General features: G+C 36.2%; 1 protein-coding gene across 1 annotated transcript in view; it reads right to left on the bottom strand.

The window, feature by feature from the left end:
- ide (insulin-degrading enzyme) overlaps positions 1–21,475 on the bottom strand; it is a 28,663-nt gene extending 7,188 nt beyond the window's left edge. Inside the window, 18 exon segments of the mRNA XM_055021739.1 lie at positions 688–779; positions 2,130–2,250; positions 2,332–2,442; positions 6,644–6,788; positions 7,724–7,806; positions 8,303–8,425; positions 8,540–8,642; positions 9,520–9,623; positions 10,189–10,269; positions 11,704–11,795; positions 12,808–12,900; positions 13,974–14,136; positions 14,224–14,336; positions 15,681–15,803; positions 16,564–16,733; positions 17,697–17,904; positions 18,677–18,861; positions 21,351–21,475. Of these exon segments, the coding sequence (XP_054877714.1) occupies positions 688–779; positions 2,130–2,250; positions 2,332–2,442; positions 6,644–6,788; positions 7,724–7,806; positions 8,303–8,425; positions 8,540–8,642; positions 9,520–9,623; positions 10,189–10,269; positions 11,704–11,795; positions 12,808–12,900; positions 13,974–14,136; positions 14,224–14,336; positions 15,681–15,803; positions 16,564–16,733; positions 17,697–17,904; positions 18,677–18,861; positions 21,351–21,463 (2,223 nt within the window). The 5' untranslated portion in view covers positions 21,464–21,475.
- Between the last annotated feature and the right edge of the window lie 119 nt (positions 21,476–21,594).

The raw sequence follows: 21,594 nt of genomic DNA, 5'->3' as shown, positions 1-21,594 counted from the left end.
AAAAACAGAAACGGAGGAAAAATATTCTGTAAATCACCGAGCGCCGGTTATTGATCCGTCCTTTAATGCCATTATTCTTGATTTGTGACTTTTCTAGATTATTTATAACCATTTATGGTTTTCTCAGGTAAAAAGCTTCAAGTAGGAAGATATCACAGGTTAAGGGTTTATGGGACAGTGCAAAAAAAAAAGAACAAAAAATACAAATAAAACCATTTACTACTGAGAGTAATAATAGTAACAATATTTTCATGATTATCCTCATTATTTTAATCATAAATTTACATTATTTATCATCATAATGTTTCCATTGTTTTCATTATTTTATTTCCTCATTATATTTCTTTTATTAGTATTTTGTTTCCATTATTATTTTATTTTTTATTATTTTAATTTTTTGTTATCACTATTAGTAGTAGTATGTCATAGTAGTTTTTTATTTCCATTATCAGTATTATTAATATTATTATTCACAGTATTTTCTTTATTTTTGTATTTTTATCATTAATATTTAGATCCAATTAAACACTAATAAAGTTTTTTTAACTTTCCTTTTGATTGTTCAAGATATAAAATCAAAAACTACTATAATAAGAATACAATAACAACAGAAAGCACACACTGTTACTATAATGAGTTATTATTGATTAATTAGGAAAAAATAAATAGTTTTAAAACTGAACAAACCTCCTTGGTGATGTTGCCATGGAGCAGAGCCTCGATGTGTAATCGTGACAACAGCTGAGGTATGAACGCCCTGAGGCGGGGGAGAGTTACGTCTGCAACACCGACACAGACATCAGTGATCGATCACAGACATCAGTGATCCATCACAGACATCAGTGATCGATCACAGACATCAGTGATCGATCACAGACATCAGTGATCGATCACAGACATCAGTGATCGATCACAGACATCAGTAATCGATCACAGACATCAGTAATCGATCACAGACATCAGTAATCGATCACAGAGCAAAGGCGGAGCTTTTCCAGCACCACTTTGGAAATAAAAAACAACAAACTATAAATAACTTCACTATTATATGATACAATTTATTACCGTTACCAGAAATGTTTTGTGATATTTTCTAGTTTTCTACAGCAGGAATGAAATAAAATTTTATGTTTTGGTCTAAGAACAAAACACAAATAAAAAAAATACAAAAATATCAATAACTTTGTTTAAAATATAAACCAACAGTTTCACAGATCGATAAGTCATTGATCCATTAGGAATAATAAGTATTCATTACATGTTAAGCTAAAAAAAACATCTTAAATACTTTCACACAATAAATCAATAAGTCACAAAAATCCCTCACTAATTAAAATAATAATAATAATTTTGCATATTTTAACTTGAAAAAAAGAAGTCTAATCTAATTTAACTTCAGACAGGAAGCCAAAATGTGTTTCTTTTATTAGGTGTATGATAATATCAGGTTCCAACTGTAAATAATGTTTCTCAACTTTAGGCTTTCAAACAAAAGTTAGATTGAACTTTCTTACAAAACGGCGCATTTGAAAATCAAACACAGAAAACAAGCACTTTCCAAACACCTAACTGAAATCCAAGAGTTTAAGGGTTTTATGCGTCCGTACAAATCCTGAAATTAAAAAAAACCCATTGTTTGTAAAAGAACAGTGTTATATATTTTAGAAAACAATCAAATAATTTAGCGGCTTGAAATTGGGCCTCTGTCTCTTTAAGAAGCTCCTGCTCTTTCTGAAACTCCGCCTTCAGGAAGTCATCATAACATGGCTCCTCTACTAAACCTTTAACTATGTTTTTACTTGAAACAAAAAAAAAACACAAAGTAGTAGCTCGTATGATGAGCTCAGCAGTTCCACCAGCTGTTTGCTAATTGCTGCTGGCTAGTCTGAAGGAGCTGAGTGGGGGAGAAGTTTACACCACTCAGGAGGCGGAGTTACATTCACCCAGGCGTTTTTCTCAGCTGAATGGTTGCCATGGAGATTAAATGATTTCTCAATTATGCATGAAAGGATCAAAGCAACACTCCAGGTATGTTTTCGATGAGAGAATAACGTTACGATGTAAAGCTCGATTTTACATGACGCTGTCCCTTTAAAGGAGAGTAAGCAGAAATACAGGAAGTGACCCACCATCGAGCGACTCTCTGAGCTCGTCTTTGGTCCACCCGACCTCGGTCATCAGCAGGCGGAGGTAGTACATGGCGTGCTGGTGAGGCTGCTCGGCTCGGAAGTTGTTCAAAGATCTCATGTACTGGAAAGAGGCGGGGGAAGAAATCACACAAAATGGAGGCAAAAAAAGTCTTATAAACCGCAGCAGGAAGTCTGGACTTACTGCCTCTTTGATGATGTCGAAGCGCTTCTCGTCGATCTCGAAGGTCGCCATCTTCTCGATGATCTTCTTCAGCAGGATGTGCTGCTTGTCGTTGTAACCTTTGACCGAAAGCTGCAGCAAACGGCAGCAGGAAACAGGAAGTCCAGAAAGACAATCTCTCAGTTTAAAAAGCAAGAAAGCTTGAAGGTTTTCACATTGGCTCAAACCCGAGAGTGAATTTATGACCGATGTGTCCCGAACGACGGAGGAGGATCGACCAGAGGACGAGACGAGGGGTTCGGTTTTCAGCCCAAATTTATAGAAAAAACAAACTTTCTAAACTTCTAGTCAAGGAGAAATGAGAGGAATTTGTGAGGAAGAAAAGAAGAAATAGGAAAAAAGGAAAGATAAAAACAAAATGATAAAAAAAGAACAAAGGAAGAAAAAAAGAAGCAGAAGGAAAAGGGGGAAGACAAACAGGAAGGGAAAAAGGAGAAAGGGCAGAAAGAAAAGAAAGCAAAAATGGAAGGATAGAAAGGAACAAATAAAAATATTAAGAAATAAATGAAGGAAAAATGATGGAGAATGGAAGCAAAGAAGTGAGGAAAGGAAAGAAAAATGGATAGAAAGAATGAAGAAAAAAAGGAAAAGACAGGAAGGAAATAAATAAAGAAAGGAAGTGTGGAGAAAAGAAGGAAAAAGTGAAAGAATGAGAAAAGGAAGCAAAGAAAAGGAGGGAAGAAATAGACGGACAAATGAATGGATGAAATCCGACTTACTTTTCTTTCTCTAAATAATCAAAACACAAATTTAATCTGACACTGTAAAACCTCAACACTTTAGTCTAAATGCATTTCTGAATCAAACATCTCTTTTACCTTTCCTACGCATTCACTGCTTTTTTGTTTAGTTTCCTTTATGCAGATTGATTAATGTACTTTAAACATTAATTAAACATATTGATTTTATCAGGATCAATATTTCTGTTGCAACTGAGACATAATCTAAAACCAACGATGAATCAGATTTAAAACTAAAATCTGGCTGAGGTTGTGAATTTTCTTCATGACAACCTGCTGCCACAGCGCCCCCTGTGGTGACACCTGGTAAAGGTAACGCATCGCGACTCTGCTGACGCAAAGCGATTATAAATAATCTGACCGCCAGTCGGTGGGCGGGACAGCGGTCATAAATTCACAGGAAGCCGATGGACGCTCGTTAAGGTGTAGCAGAACGTTAGTGAGGAAAGCAGGGAAGTGGAGAGCAGAAAAATAAAAACACAAACACGCATGCAAAGTGCCTACAAACATAATAATCCATCACCAAAAATCCCAATCCCAGCAGAACGGAGACTTATCCTAAGATTATTATGGACTTAAAATTAATAATCGCACTTTCTGAACCAGTTGAAAGAACGTTTATTTTTACCAAAATAATTCACCTTTTATTGTGGCAGTTCCTTATATTTTTACGTCACATACGTTTCTCAAAAAAGTGAAACATAAGTCAAGATGTCGGCATGTTAGAGGAAGTTAAGACTTTAAATCCTTTAAACAGATGAAAAAAGCTCTGCTTTGATTAAATTTCTCTCTAATTTTACAGTTTGATGTTTTTGCAAAACAAAATCAGATCAGAAAAAGGCAAAAATTTTAAACTTACAATAATCATTAAATTCAAATAGTTTCAATCCGTTTCTAAAAGTCTCAACAGGAAGAAATGTTTATTATCGACTTTAATTTTCACTTTTTTTTTCTCTGCAGGAACTAATTATTTAACATTCTCAGCGTGTTAAATATAATCTTGCTTCCATGTTTCTGTTTCGCTGCATCATTAAGTCATTCTCCTCATTAGCAGTTTATTTGTTTTTCTTGTTCTGAATTATTTCGGATCTCAGCAGGTCGGATGTTTCCTCTCCTCTGTCATCCCATGCTTGTCTACATTTTACATCAAAAACTAGTTTTTGAAAAACAAGTAATTTACAGCTGAAACCAGATATTTACATACACCGTATTAAAAGAAATTTTAGCTTTTTCCCCTCCATCATTTCCACCGTTCTGGGTCAGAAATATTTACCTAAAAATTTAGAGAATTTCCTCTTTTCTTCAACAAATTCACTCGTTTACAAACATTATGTTAATATTTAGTAGCATTGCCAGGCTGATGTCTCTATATTTCCCATCTGGTGAAGTGCACCAGTCCGTTCTGTAACAAAACGCCACATCATGATGCCACCTCCACCGTGCTTCACAGCGGGGCTGGAGTTCAGTTCAGACCAAAGAATGCATCTGTAGAAATGAAGGTCTCGTTTTCAATGTGTACATTTAAAAACCAATTCAGGTTTTTATGCTTAAGGTTTTTGCAGGTTTCACCAAATTTAAGAAATTTAGAAAACAAAATGTCATATAAGATTTTCTTAGCATCAGAAGCGAGTCAGTGGTGAAGACGACAATTTACACTCTTACCAATGATAAATGCAAAAAAGCTAGCAGCTGGTTAGCAGCTAGTTAGCACTAGCCTCAGCTGTCTGAAATTAGAACGAAAGACGTCTGTATGAAACTCAAAACTTTTGCCTGCAAAAAAGTCCAAGAAAAATAAACTATGGGACATTCAACAATAAATAGTCGTATTCAAGACTTTATTTAACGTATTTAAGGCCATTTTGATATTTTCTAATGAATTTAAGGGCCTCAATTTTAGAAACAGGAATTTAAGGATGCACAGAAACCCTGATGTTGCTTTTGCAGCAATGGTTTCTTCCTCTCTGAGCTGGATTACAGTCACTGCTAGTAGGGAAACTCTGGATCATTTCCTGGATTAAAAAAATGATTTCCCAGGAAAATCTATAGAAACTCATCCATGGATTTATATTGGTCAATTTAAAACACACAAAAAAATCAAATGTTGCTTTAATTTAACTCAAATGAGATTCTTACAAAGCCATGACATCAGCTCAGCCTTCCCAAAAAGTTTATTATTATTGTTCATTATTCTGGGCCAATGATATTCCGGGTAATCCCAACTGACCCCAAAACGGCGGAAACCTCTCTGATGTCTGTAAATACCAAGTTCAGCTGGAAATCATGAGCAGACTGAGGAACATGTCGATCAAAACCTGCGTAGAAAACCAAGCAATTTGCGTTTTGTTAAACCCCTTGGAGGCGACCTTTGAACCAGCCCACACACTCCAAACAGCTTACTTACGGTGAGGGCATTCATCACTGAGGCTGTGTCATAGACAAGCCCGGCCAGGCGGGCTGGATATGCATACTCTCTTAAATTATCCTTCAGTAACCTCAGAAACAAGTAGGTCATGTTGCAGTGCACAGGATCTGTATAAAGGTAGCGACTAATGGAAGAGGAGAAAAAACAAAAAGGGAAAAAGTAAAAAAATAAAGTTTTTTGTTTTGGGATGAATGGAAAAATATAAGAAACAAAACAAAAAAAAAAGAAAAAGGGAAGAATGATTTAACCAAGGAACTGAGTATGTATATGCAGCCGGATGACCAGCTTTGTGTCGCAAAACGGAAAACGTGTCTCATCAGATTGTGTTTAAAATGATGTGGTTGAGAAGCAATGCAAAAGCACAGATGAAGGAAGACAGAGGCGAGACGGACCAAGCCTGGGTTGGAAGGCTGGAATAGTGAATAAATCGCTTTCAGGCGTCAGGAATCCTAAACCGACGCCGCGGAAACGCAAAACCTTACCAAGTAATTCTGCTCCACGTTTCTAGTGCACTTGAAATACGACAAAACCAACTTACAGCAAGAAATAACAGCTTGTTTAAAGTCAATAATTCCATAAAGTCGCAGAAAAAGTACTTGGTGCAGATTATTTCTCTTGTGACAACCTTTTTTTCCTCATGTTATAAGTGAAACGACCTGCCAGTGGAACCAGAACTGGCGCAGCGGCAGTTGACTGAAAGGAACTGGAACTTTTCCACCAGTATTAAGGGATTATTGACTTAAAACAAACTTCTACATGTTGCTGAAAAGTTATTTAGAAGTTAGTTTCGTCCCATTTTAAGGGTAACAAGATATTTTCAGAAGAAACGACACCAAAAACTTGGCAAGATTTTTTTTTTTCTTGCAGTGAAAGTCTTAAAATTTTATGCTAAAGAAGACAAAATGTTTCAAATGATGACACCAGGGGGCGTCGTCCTGGTGCTGCGCCGTTTTTCCTCACGGGAACAAAATAAAAAAGGTCAAATCATCATCATCATCACCTGTGAACCCAGGACAGGTTGAACCAGTCTAACGGTGAGTGAGGGAGTGGCGGCGGAAACATGGAGTCTAGGATGCGACGGGAGGTTGGAGGGGGGGGTCTGCATACTTACATACATCCCATAGACGGTATTTTGGAGGTCATAGTTCAAGCCTGCTAGCTCGGCTGCATATGCATACTCGTTGAGGGAGTCCTTGAGGAGCTCCAGGTACAAATACGCCATGTTACAATGCAATGGGTCCACGTATGCAAACGGGCTGCAGAAAAAATTACAGCGATCAAACATTACATGCAAACAGTTCCACTGCAGCAGGGGTGTCCAAACTTTTTGCTACGTGTTATAGACGCAAAAATACAACCTACAATCAAGCCAATAAAGTATTTACTGCAGATCCAAAACTTAAATCTGTGCGTTAGGGCCTCTTTAAATAAAATGAAAGGAGTAAAATTTGTAATTAATTTCAAATATTTATTAGAAAACTCTCAATTTTCTAAAAGACTTTTCACAAGACATTCTAATTTAAGAAATTTCCAAGTTTTTTTTTACATAAATTCACTGCTTACTTTAATTGGGCATGTTTGCTGCATTAAAAGAAAGACATTTAGTTTCCATTCCTTTTGGGCTTGAGTGAATAAATTTATTTTCAGTAATAAGGACAGGATTTGGGTCACTTTATCTCAAAGGTTTATTATATGTATCCGAGTTTAAAAAAGAACAGAAGCAAAGTTAACTTTTCAGTAAAGTCTCTGGATAAACTCAGTTTTATAACGTTGCTTATAAAAAGAGGAATACTTTGTGTTGTACTTTACATTTTTCTGTGTAAGAAATATTTTTTTTCACTGATTATAAATTAAAAGTCTCCATCTGCATCTATGGGCCAAATCTGTATAATGTTTAAATTGCAGAAAATCAGTTTAAGTGCCACAAATGGCCCTTGAGCCACACTTTGGACACCCCTGCTATAAGCGACAGTTTGTTTTCTCCATTATCAGCAGATTCCCCTAAACTGAATCCAGTGGAAGATATTCCTACTTTTCCCCAACATCAGGATGCTGCGATTTAGCGAATAACTTGAGAATAAAAAAAATAAAAAAAAAGAACATGGCCAACATTACCATAAAGTTGGATTTCAGAATAAGAAGCCAAAGTCGCTCTAAAAGTTTAAATCCTTGTAAAGTTTTACAAACATACCTGAAGAACTCAAAGTTCAGGCAGGCCTTTGGGAGGAAGAATTTGTCGTCTTGTTTAAACCACACCTTGCTCATTGCAGTGTCCTGAAAAAACAACACACAAAACACATATTAGTTTATTTTTACTCAATTATCATTCTGTCAAATTAAATAAAACCTTCAAAACTCAAACTATGATTTTAAAAAAGCATAAAAGAAATCTGCAATGAAAACTTTGAACGTCAAAATGACCAAAGTTTATCCAATGCAGGCTGTGAATGTTCACAACAAACTGTGATTAATTATCAATTATTAGATTAAAATTGATTAACCAATAATTCACCAACCTAAGAGTTTCCTGTTTTGCTATAATTTATATCAAAACAGTTTGTTTATTCAGTCAGTATTTAACACAGCTGACACAAAATAATCTAAACATTTAGTTATTTTTTAAAATTCAGAATAGTATAAAAAATGTAGCAAAGACGTTCGGCCTTCCTGATTCAAGAACAAACTGGTTCATTTGTACATCAGTCGACGTTAGATTAACTCACTAATGGATAATTTGCATATGGAAAATACCTGAATGACGGCGCCTCACCTTGATTAAAGTCGGAACCGAAGGAGAGTCTTTCTCCAGAGGGTAAATCTCAAAGTTAGTTGGGATGAACTCGTTTCTCATTGGCAACTTGAACTTCCCGTTCAGGTCTGCGTTTGCCCAGTTCTAAAACAAAAAACAGGACGAAACACTGACCAGCAGGATCCTTTAAACATAATACTGATATTCCTGAGGCGGCAGAAGAACCGGAACCGATTCAGTTTGGCCGACTCTGTGCACCTTGATGCTTTCTTCAGAGATGGCTTCCTGCTTGTACTGCGTGCCGTACCACTCCTCGGTTCGGTCCGTCTGCCCTTCGAAGGACTTCGACACCACTGCAACTCTGGATAAGATGTATAAAAAAGCTTATCGCTTATTGTGATACATTTCTTTTTAGATAATTTTGATTTATCGTTGTTACCACAAATTTCAATTAATGATGTTAAAAATCCCCTGAAACTGTCTGCAGTTATTCAGAATATTGATAAATATGATTAAATGTAGTTACTGTGAGCAGTTTACTGATGCAAATCACACTTTTTTATGTGAATAGTGTCCAAAATTTGTTGACAAATATTCTTTGATGCAAGCAGAAAGAAAACCATAAGAAGCTCTGTTCTCCGTTTGCTACAAACCAGGATGACGAAACAATGAATATGGGGAGGAATGGTTTCCAGTCACCCACAACTGGAGGGAAATTAACTGCATCTACTGCCTATTGTCTCTAGGTGGCAGCATCATGCTGTGGCTGAGACAGAAATCAACTCAAATAATCAGCAGGATAAACATTCTAAACTGGTTTAAGTGGCCTAGTCAAAGTCCAAAATTCAAAAAATAAATCAATAAATTCTCCATCTGACCTGACTGAGATTGAGCAGTTTTATAAAAAAGAAAAATTTCTCTCATTGTAGGAAAACATCTCCTAAGGTGTTGAAGCTATAAATGGTAACCAACTCAACAGAGGTGTCAAACTTAAGGCCCGCGGGCCAAATCCAGCCCGCCGTAACCGTTTATGAGGTTCACATCTATTGAGCTTTAAGATAATAGATGTGTGCTTACACTGCAAAAACACAAAATCTTACTTAGTAACTTAGCACACTTGAAATAACACAAAATTAACTTATAAGTAACTTTTCAGCAAGTCACAGATGTTTAAGTGATTAAGTCTTTAATGTTTATTAATATAAAGTAAATATACTTTAATACAAAATCACACTAACCTGACGTTTTCTGGCCGCAGTTTATCAAGAACCATCTCAATCAGATCCGGCCTGAAGTCCTCCAGAAGATACTCGGCTGCCAGAACTTCCTCCAAAGGATAATACTGCAACACAACGACATCGTTTCAGTTAAAACCCCAAAAACTAAAGGTGGAATTATAACTTCAACAAGCTGGTTTCTTAAATATAAAGGATATAAAGTTCAGAAAATCATTTCTCGTTCTGTCTGTGTCAAGATCCATTATTTTCCTTTAGTCCAGCTAAATCTGTTCAGAACCACAAATGCAAAATGACTGTTTGAAGTAAAATAGCTTCATTTTATTATGCATATTAAAATAAGTTTGGATTTTTTTTATTTATTTGTTTTTAGGTGCAATACATTTTCCATAACTAAAGTTTAAATAAATAAAAAAAATCATTATACATAATTGGTATAATTTTTTGTGAAAAAGTTATGAATACAATGCCTGTAAAAAGTAGTTTTCATATCTTTTATTGCTTTTTCCAATAACGATCGATATGATTTCCCTGATCCCTGATTATCATAGGTCAATCAATTCTTTAGCATTTCTAGCTGAAGCTACATAGAGCTACACATTACAGACTGTACACTAATCTTTTAAAACAGTCGGAAGTTTCCATGGAAACAAGATGAGGAGCAGAACCTACATGCAGCAAACCGGCGACTTTGGAGGTGTAGCCGCGAGGGCGCTCCTTGTCCTTAAACCTGAAGGCGACTTTACTGAGATCCTGCAGAGAGAGAGGGAGAGAGAGAGGGGGGGAGAGAGAGAGGGGAGAGGGACAAAGAGAGAGAGAGGGAAGGAGAGAGGAGAGAGGGAAGGAGAGAGACAGGGAAGGAGAGAGGAGAGAGGGACAAAGAGAGAGAGGGAAGGAGAGAGAGAGAGAGAGGGGGACAAAGAGAGAGAGGGAAGGAGAGAGAGAGAGAGAAAGAGAGAGAGAGGGAAGGAGAGAGAGAGAGAGGGAAGGAGAGAGAGAGAGAGAAAGAGAGAGAGGGAGAGGGACAAAGAGAGAGAGGGGGGGGAGAGAAAGAGAGAGAGAGAGGGAAGGAGAGAGAGAGAGAAAGAGAGAGGGGGAGAGGGACAAAGAGAGAGAGAGGGGGGGAGAGGGAAGGAGAGAGAGGGACAAAGAGAGAGAGGGAAGGAGAGAGAGAGAGAGGACAAAGAGAGAGAGGGAAGGAGAGAGAGAGAGAGAGAGGGACAAAGAGAGAGAGAGAAGGAGAGAGAAAGAGAGAGAGAGAGGGAAGGAGAGAGAAAGAGAGAGGGAAGGAGAGAGAGAAAGAGGGAAGGAGAGAGAGAGAGAGAGGGGGGAGAGAGGGAAGGAGAGAGAGGGACAAAGAGAGAGAGGGAAGGAGAGAGAGAGAGAGGGACAAAGAGAGAGAGGGAGGGAGAGAGAGAGAGAGAGAGAGGGACAAGAGAGAGAGAGAAGGAGAGAGAAAGAGAGAGAGAGAGAAGGAGAGAGAAAGAGAGAGGGAAGGAGAGAGAGAAAGAGGGGAGAGGGACAAAGAGAGAGGGAAGGAGAGAGAGAGAGAAAGAGAGAGGGAAGGAGAGAGAGAGAAAGAGAGAGAGAGAGAGGGACAAAGAGAGAGAGAGAAGGAGAGAGAGAGAGAGAGAGAGAGGGAAGGAGAGAGAAAGAGAGAGGGAAGGAGAGAGAGAGAGGGGGAGAGGGACAAAGAGAGAGAGGGAAGAGAGAGAGAAAGAGAGAGGGAAGGAGAGAGAGAGAGGGGGAGAGGGACAAAGAGAGAGGGAAGGAGAGAGAGAGAGAGAGGGGGAGAGGGACAAAGAGAGAGAGGGAAGGAGAGAGGATGGGTGAGAGAGAAACAGACAGGTGTCAGAGAACATAATTTTTAAAAAATTCCATGAACTGTATTTTTAACTTATTAATGTTACTGTAAATATAATTTAAGTGTAAAACTGCTGACAGTATCCAGTTCAAACGGTCGTTGGAGAGCTTCAGACACACATAGAGCTAGATATATAGAGCTGTAGACCTAGAGCTATAGAGCCATAAATCCAGAACTAGAGAGCTATAGATATATAGTTATAGATATAGAGCTAGAGAGCTTCAGACACATATAGAGCTAGATATATAGAGCTGTAAAATGACATCTTTCTCTTTGTAAACAGCCTCAAAGCGTCGTTTGTTGTGAACTGAATCAGAACCGACCTTGCATTCGTCAAACACCCATTCCTGAGGCCCTTCGGTGCGAAGCTTCTGGATGTACTGGAACATGTGGAAGATGATGTCCTCAACATGCACTGCAGCGACAAATCACCCTACAGTCAGTCAACACGCTCACTTCCTGTCAGACACGCTACAAACATCTAAGGAGGTTTTTGCACAAGTCAATTTGCCCAAACCGGCGAAAGGTGTTTAGTAGGAGACTTTTACATAGTTTTACTTTTTAGGTGGAAATAAAACTGCAGCTTCAGGAGTTCTGGGTTAACATATTTACAGTTTTTTCATCTTAAATCCAAAATATTTATATTTCTTGCAGTTTTGGCTTAATTAGTTCTCTCAGTGTGTTGTTTCAGCAAACAGCAGGATTTAGAGTCTGATTGTAAAATTAGTTGTCAATTATTTCAATAAATTAATTGTCAAGTAAGCAAATCTTTACACAATCTCTTATTTTATTATATAATAAAATAAAACCTTAGTTTTTTTAACTTTTAAATATAGCTACTTAAAAATAAATATTTAAAAATAAAGTATTTTATACAAAATATTTATATAAAAACTATTTCAAAATGAAAAAAGTAAATTATTTTTAAATTCAATACAAAATTATAAAATATTGTATTTTGAAATATTTATCTAAAAATAAACATTTTATTTTTGAAAAAAATTTAAAGTAAAGCATTTTATTTTTAAAAAATTGAATACCGTAAAATTTTAGAATTTATTTTAGATATTTTTTGTATTTTAAAATGAATAAAAATATTTTTTAAAATAAAACATTTTAATTTTAAAATTAACTAAAGTATTTTATTTTTAAAAAGTTAAATACAATTTTAGGGTTTCTTTTACAGATATTTTTAGTATTTTTAAATAAAAAATATTTTTTAAAAATTAAATAAAATGTTTGATTTTATTTGACATTATGTTTAGTATTTAAAAAAAAAATTTTAAATAAAACATTTTATTTTTAATATTAAGCATTTTATTTAAAAAAATTAATACAATTTTAGATTGATTTTATAATATTTTAGTACTTTAAAATAAATAAACAATATTTTTAAAAAACCCAAAATATTTTGTGTTATAACTCACAGAGCCCCTCCTCCGTCAGGTCGACGTTGATGATGAAGAACATGAATCCTTTGGCTCCTTCCTTCTGCCCTCCGACCAGCGTGTTCACCCAACCTGGACAGGAAATGCATTTCACTCGAGTCAAACAGGAAACTCATTCACCATCTTTCTGTTTGGGGACGAACCAAAGATTTATTCTGGATTTAAACTCGGCTGCATATCTGTGTTCCTGCTTTTGATTTCACTTTAAAGAGCCAAACGATCCAACACTTGAAACTATCAGATTACACCGAGAGTTTTATCACTTTTAGTTTTATTTATTGACACAGAGAAGCTGCAGCTTTGAATTCGTCTCTCCAACCATCCTGCAGGTAAGAAACTGAAGATTTTAATCAATTAAATGTGTTTAAACTGAATCAGGGTGAAAGAGGAAAGTTGCTGTTTATAAAGATGATCTGCATTCATTTAGATTTTATGGTTGCAGGAATATATTTAAAAGTGAAATCGGTGTCCGCTTGAGTCAGCTTCAGATTGCATTATTTGGTAGATATTCAGTGTTTCAGCTGCAGAAACAGAGGAAGAGGAGAAGAGAACAGATTCGATGGTAATAAGAAAACTTAAAGTGATTGAAGTGACAAATAGATTTTCAAAGTTTTAATTATTAAATATATGAATGAGAGCAACTTTTATGGAATTTCAACAGTGACAGAAAAAAGTTTGTCAGGAGTGAAAGAGAGCAAAAGAAAGAAAAAAGATTGAAAGAGCAAAAAGAATGAAAAGAAAAGGAGCAAAACGAAAACATTTTCAAACCTCATCTCAGACTAATGATAATAAATAAGTGAGAACTAGTTCATCCAGAAGCTGTGAACAAAGAACTTTTAAGAAGTGAACTATGAATATGACTCAGTTCATTTGAACCTGACTGACTTGAAACGGATAACTACTTCCTGTTTGGGGTGAACTAGAACCAAACCCTGTCAGAGGTTTTAATTTCTCAGCTTCCTTCATTAAAAACTGGAAAATATTTCAGATTTTTCCATCTGCTGCTCCCAGATGTGACAATCCAACTTCCTGGTGCCCAAAAATCTAATTAACATCTGAATAGGGTTGCATGAACGTGCTAACTTAAGTCTAAATCTTTAACAGAAGATCAAATTTAAGCTTCGGATAAGAAAAGGACGCAGTACCTTTGGACTTGAGCTCGGATAACAAACTGCCGGGTCCTTCATGGCCGATCAGGTGACCCAGATAATGTCCCGGGTTCGACTTGTAGTACTTCTGCAGGTCTGGGATGGGGAAGGTGACATACAGGTTCCTGATGTCTTTGACGGGAACCACTTTGTAGAATTGCTTTAACACAAAACAAACAGAGAAAGGGAAGATTAGTTTAACTGTTTTACATTTGTAGGAAATATTGTGAAAGATGTAAAGACCCACTTTAAGGTGCTCTTCTTGAAACGGATGTTCGGGGAATTCTGGGATCGGCACGTTCTTGTTCTCCACTTCTCCAAACAGGTTTTCCACCATCGTGGTTAATTCATCAAGAGACTCTGGAAAGATCAAAACTATTATTATTTCAACAGACCAATATGTGTGCTTTATGTATTACAATGGAGTTTCTATTGTAAAAAATAGTCAAATAAAATCAAAAGTATCTCAAGATTAAAGTCGTAATATTATGACTTTATTCTCGTAGAATTGCAGTTTTATTCTTGTATTTTTTCTTAGTATGACCCCAATACTCTGTCATAACACAAACTATATGTAATTCATGAGAAACTTATTCTAACGGTCATTTCTCACTGTCTGTTTTGCTTTTTATGTCGCCCAAATAAATGTTAATGCCAGACGAATTGAACCTGAGAAAATACAGAGCTCAGCCTTCAGTTGGTTTTATCTAGTAAGAGGAGACATATTTTCACAAAAGTAAAATGTTGGTTTTTGTGGTGCATCTGTATCTTATTTTGAAGGGCTATGTAAACGTTACCATAGCGGCCAGAGTCAGAGTGTCAGGGCAGTGGTCGAGATGAGAGGAGTGGAGCAGCTTGCGAGTTTTAGGTCTGGTTCACGCGGCATAATTTAAGGATTGTTGGCCGATTCTCCAAACTTCTGTGACCACAGAGTCCACAACCACAGCAGGAGCAACACGCCACAAGAACCGATTCCAGTCACGAACATCCCGATTCCAGGAGAAAATCCAGTAAAACCCCCAACATACCAAACGTGAATTTAGAATAATCAAACACGATCACGATGTAGAAGCAGTACTGATAGTTTGGGGATCATTTTAAGCGATAAAAGACGAAACAAAAAGAAAAGATGTTTGATAAAAGGAGCAGTCGCTCTATTTGCTGTACTGTGATTAGGATGAGTTATGTTTTTTTGTAGTTAACATTTTAACTGAATAAACATAACCACATATAAAAAAATGACCTTTACATATAGTAATAAACATTTCCACACGTCACCTCCGATGACCACCGGACTCTCAGTTGCCATGTCAACTCCGTTCTTACGTCACCGCGCTTTCTGATTGGTTCCCTGTCACATTCAACAGGCTGCGTTCTGCTCCCAATCAGGGAAAACCCCACAGACTGTGGTAATCGGGCCAAGACAATGTTGAATATGTCCGATTTTAGATCTGGCATATTCAACACACACTGCAAGATGTTGTAAGATTGTTGTACAGGGAAAATCAGGGCAAAAAAAAAAAAGGCTTTAGCGGGAACACCAACATGCAGAAGCATTATCTGACGGTCCCCCTGCTTTTTATGCTTCTTTATGGGAGCAAATGCTTTTTACATAATACTTATCAACTCAGACTGGATTAAATGGCTGAATCCATTCGTTTTATTGAATGGACTGGATAAAATTATTCCCTGGTCAGTCCGTACCTCTTCCCAACACGCAGAGTCCCATCAGATTAGCAGAATAATACGTAGAGTGAAACTTCAGCAGTTCCTGACGGATATCGACCCCTTCTTTAGAGGGTCTGGTTTCAAGTGTTAGTTTGTTGCCTGCAAAACAATTTAAAAAAACACAAAAATAAATTAATCTCAACTAAAGATTTTTTTAAAATCCCAGAATTTAATTATCTTTACCACTACATTGCAGCTTTGTGATGATATTTATGCTAGCTGTGTTTCCATTACAAATGTGTTCAAAACGTTGTTGGTATTAAGCTAAAAATTAAAAACCATAATTCTTCAATGTCTGTGTTTCCATCAAAAAGGAAAGAATTAAAAATCACACATGAATAAGTTTGTTCACACAATAAGTAATAAAAAAACATGCAGTAAATTTCTTTTTGCTTATATAAAGTATTATGCAACAAAAGAAAAAGAAAAATCATGAGTTAAAAAAATTAAAATGACGCTCCGTCACTCTCCAACCACTTCCTGTCGACGTTATCATTTCTGCCAGTAGTAACAATCTGGTTATTGATCATGTGATGCCAAAAAAAAGTTTCCATTGCTGTTAAATGTACTAATTTTACTGTAGATAAAGAACCTAGGACAAAAACTATTCATCAAAATAATTTATAGAAATTTTTTTTTTCTAAATTTCCATGTTTCCATTAAGTGAATTTATTTTCAGGATTTCAATTTGCACAGTTTCAATAGTTTCACTTTTCAAACTAATAAATAAAATAACTTCTATTGAGATGGACCCATCGTAGTTTATTTTACCATAAATGTAATGGTGACAAAACAAATCCAAATGGATAATCTACTGATACTTAAATGAGTTCAGGAAGGGCTTGGCACGGCTTTCTACCTGTTCCAAATTTACTGAATGGGTGTTCTGGGTTTCCGGTGGCTTTCTCCAGCTGAAACAGCCTCCAGGCGTCATTCATCAGGTTCTTCTCGTGTTCGGAGTCGACGGCATTCACTTCCCGGTCCTTACAGCTCTCATCGAACAGAGGGCACAGGAAGAACTGGGCAAACCTGAAAACATTATTCACTATTCAGACCCAGCACAAAGCAGCAGATCCGACGTTGGATTTTCCACATTGTTAAGAGTTTGCAAACAAAGCAGTGGAGATACACAGCAGCATCATTAGTGTGTAATGCAGAGCCATCTGCATTTACACAAAGTGATAAATCATTTCCATGAAGACAAGGTCAGAGCAACTGCCATGCAAATGAGGAAACAGAAAATACAACAGGTGACCCTCTTCACTCAGAGAGGATTATTCTACTGTGTTCACAACCAAAACAGTTTTAAAGTGTACTTATCTAAAAATGGTTCATCACTACTGCAGACTTGAAGGTCTAAAAGGCCATTATAGGAAGAAAAGGAGTAAATTTCCACCAAAAAGTCAGAAATTTTGAGCCTAATCTCAGAAATGCTCTATATGAAACAAATACATTTCTGAGAATCAGTAGTTGAAAATTTGCTAGAAAAAAATATGAAATTTTGAGATTAATCTCAGAAATATGTGAACCGCCCCCCCCCCACACACACACACACACATTTTTTGAGTTTCAAGAGATGAAAAATTTCTGAAAAACTTTTTTTTCTGGAGATTTTCTGAATTTCTGAAAGCCTCAAAGAAATGCAGCTGATTTGTAATCGGAAAGCATAAAAATACAAAAATTTACATTAAGTAGAAAGATCTAAACTTTTAATAAAATTTAGACTAAAGCACCTTTTTTCCTTGTACATGTTTTTGTCATTTTCCAGCAAGAAAGGGAGGAAGGACATAAACTTCTCTTGATCAGATGAAACACACTGATATAAAACTTTCCCAGAATGCACTGGGATTCCACCTCATGAGATAAAAAGTGAAACACTTGATATCAATTCCGACACTTATGCAAACAGATACCATCATCATCATCATGATGCATCAAAACTCCATACATCACAGAAAGCCCTGCTGAACATGGATGCTAACCGGCAGCTACCTGTCTAATGCTCCTTGCAAGTGCTCATGGGAAACGTCGAAGTAATAGTTGGTGTGCTCGCCACTGGTGAAGGCGTTGGAGCTTCCTGCGTGCTCGCTGAGGAACTGGCTGTATTCGTTCTCCTTGGGGTATTTTTCTGTTCCCAGAAACAGCATGTGCTCACAGAAATGGGCCAGGCCTGAGATGTTCTCTGGGTCAGACAGGGAACCTGGGAAAGAACCACAAACAGTTATTAATTCACCAAATTAATCAGGATGTTGGATTCTGAACACTGCAAAAACACTAAATATTACCAAGTATTTTTGGTCCAGCTTCTAGTGCCAAAATCTTAGTAAACTTCAAATAAGACAAACTAACTTAGAAATAACTTTTCATTAAGATACAGAAGCTTGTTGAAGTAAATAATTTCTTAATTTGGATGAAAATGTCTGAGTTCCACTGGCAGATTATTTCAGTTATAACAAGAACTTTTTTCCCATGTTATAAATCATAATGTTATGAATTACTGACTTAAAACAAGCTCAGTTTTTGCTGAAACGTTACTTTAGAAAGTTAGTTTTGTCTCATTTCAAGTGAACTATTTGCACTAGAAACTAGACCAAATATACTTGGTAAGAATTTGTATTTTTGCAATGATTATCAATGCATTCTTTCAAAACAACAATATTATCAATTATTACAATAATTTCTATGACAATTTATCATCCAGTAATATGTGTTATTATAGCAGACCTAAACTTATAACACAACATTTTCCCACGTTATAAGTGAAATAATCTGCCAACACTGCTAGTCATTTTTCATCAATATTAATACATTATGAAGTTAAAACAAGACCTATGTCTTGCTGAAAAGTGACATGCAAGTTTGTTTTTCTTATTTCAAGTGTACTAAGATTTTTGCACCAGAAACTAGAGCAAAAATACTTGGTAAGATGTTGTGTTTTTGCAGTGAAGGAGCAGGAAGAGTGAAGCCTTTACCTATGTGCACATCCAGTGCGGCTGATGATTTGTCGGTCGTCGGGTCGCTGATGAGCATCGCTTTGAGTCCATTTCTGAACTCCAGGCCCCGGTAGTCCCGTCTGTCTTCAGGAGACCGAATTATATCGGTGATCACCCTCCTCACAGCTGGTTCCGTCATTCTGAGAGGTAAGGATGACACCAGCCTGCAGGGAAGAGAAACAAACAAAAATGTAGCACGGCGTTGTTCAACATGTGGACCATGGGCCATTTGTGGCCATTGGAATGATGTAGTGTGGCCCCCTAACTGCAGTTCAAGAATTCTCAAAATTTGGTCCTACAATGGGAACTTATTTCTTTAGCACGAGAATTTTAGTTTCAAACTTTTTGTTGTTTTTTTTTTTTCTTTTTAGCAAACTTTATGGCCTGAATTTTGCTCCATACATACCGTTTTTCCGACTTCAAAAGCAAAGGAATTTTGTCATCAATAAATTAAAAATGCAATATTTTAATTAAACAACGCATAAACTTTTGTCTTAATAAAAGGCAGAAGGTTTCCAAACTTTTTGGTTATTTTTTCAAATTATTTGGTCTAGAAAATTTTTTAGTCTATTCCAAGCAACAACAAAAAACAGCAAACTTTCTTCCAAAATAAATAAATAAATAAATAACTTTTGAGGAAAATTAATAAATGTGTTCCAGTCTTCTTACTTTAAATAAAAAGTCTCTGCGTGTTTACAGTTACATTAAGTTAAAACTAAAAGAAACCATGGCCAGTAAAAATATCTGTGCCCAACACTTTCCAGTAAAAAACTAATGAAATTGTTATTTAGTTACTTTTAAACCATAATAATGATACAATTGTTGAATGTATAATGTCTTTTATGTTTTTTTTCAATGTAAAGCACTTTGAACTGTGCTGTTGGTGAAATGTACCATACAAATAAACTTGATTGCTTCATAAATTTGTCTCTGAAAAGAAAACTTGAATATGAAAGTAGCTTGTAACATTCTTTTCTTCTTCAAAATTTTTGGTTTCAATAATTTTTTTTCTTTTGAACAATTTTATGGCCACAATTTAGCTCCATAAACTCCACTATCTCCGACTATTTTTAGCTATGGGATCCTGGTCCTGGAAGCAAAAAGACGGACAGAACATGTCCGTCTTTAGAACATGTTCGCATCCATTTTAGTGTGCGAGTATCCCAAAAATAACCATACAATCCAGAAACTCTTAACCAGTCATTAGATTATGATGAGTTATTATCCTCCCAGTTCCATTTCAAGTTGTAATAAATCCCAGCGGGGTGAGCTAAGTAGAGCAGCATCTTGAAGGACACATTTAAGTGGATGTTGGAATCAATAAGTCCAACATCCACTACAAAGAGCTTTATATTGTTGCAGTACAGTGGAGTTACAAGAACACCCATTAGCTACACCTTAATCGTTTTATTCATTTAAGTGAAACATTTGTGTCAACTGCAAAACTGATAAAACCATGTTTGATCTACCTGAAAAGCTGTAGCTTTTCCCCCCTCTCTTTCAAACAAACCAAATAGTTTGGATTACATTTGAATACAAATGATAGTGAAACAACTCTAAACAAAAACTGGATAACAGAGGGAAGGTCACATCACTAGTTTGGCAGTATTTATAATAGAACAGAATATACTTTATTGAACCCTCAGGGGAATTTGCTCATTCATTGACAAATTACTCCATATAAGGAGTTAAATATTAATAATACAAATATGATAATAAGAGATCAAGTTTATAATATTGATAATATTGTAATTTTTAGACCATTTTTAAGTAATATATTGATGTTGGCATAATAGTGCAAGTTTGCCCCCTCTCAAAGATTAATAAACTTTAATTGTATAAGAACACTAACCACTGTTAGTGTAATAAAACTCATATAAAACACAACAAATAAATCTTGAAAAAAAGCACAATTTAAAACAAAAACTATAAATAATGTGGATTATGACATTTCTGTAAAACATACTGAATTCACAGCTTAAACACCTGATGCAGATGACAGCAGGTCAGTAAAAGCCTGTTAATCAGGTGTGCTGAAACTGGGAAACGCCTAAAACATACAGGGCGAAGTGCGTTGGGAAACACTGATTTAAGGATTAAAATAAGGCTTTAATGTAATAATTTATTTTAAAAATACTGACCGCTTGCCAAACTTGTCATCCGCTGAACGGGTATAAATACCAACGTGTATCGAACTAAAAATTATATTAGTGTGGTTAAAAACAAATGGAGCAGACTAAAATAGGCTAAAAGCAGAGTTTTTTTTATTTATTTGTCTGATATGAAACATCGGGAGAACATGTTTAATTCCTCTGACTCACTAAAGGAAAGCTAGCATTAGCTTGTTCTAGTTAGTACATGCCAGAAAAGTTAACACGTGCCAAGACACCACAGACTTCAGCCGCCGGGTTTGGAGGAATTGTTGAATAAATTAGAAAAAGTTTCGTATTCGATCATGTTACAGAATTGTTAAAGCTGCATCTTAAAATAGCAACGAGGCTAACAGCCGTTAGCTGAATTGCCTAACCAAATTGAGCAAGTCAGCTAGCTAACGTTGCTCCGGTATCTTCGCCGTCTTGTCGTGCTACAGCCGGCGTTACTTTTATTTAAATTTTTTTATGTCAGGCCTAAAAAATGAACCGGCGAGTCTTACCTAAAATCTTGGTTAACACAGACGCTGCTTCCTGTTGACTTGAGATATCTGGTGATCTGGGCCGTTCGGTTAATGCACTTAAACATACTTTGCACCCATCGAAAACAAATCATGGGCTTTACAGCGCCATCTTTAAACAGACTCGACTAGTCGAGCGCGGAACTGGCGGATATTTTGTGTCGTAACTCGCCGGTTAAGCGGTAAATTATTTCAATCGTCCACTCGGACACAACAGCAAAGATCA

The sequence above is a fragment of the Poeciliopsis prolifica genome, unplaced genomic scaffold, assembly GCF_027474105.1.
Source record: "Poeciliopsis prolifica strain line A6 unplaced genomic scaffold, Auburn_PproV2 SCAFFOLD078, whole genome shotgun sequence".
Classification (NCBI taxonomy): Eukaryota; Metazoa; Chordata; class Actinopteri; order Cyprinodontiformes; family Poeciliidae; genus Poeciliopsis; species Poeciliopsis prolifica.
This window is presented reverse-complemented; position numbering and strand designations above follow the sequence as displayed.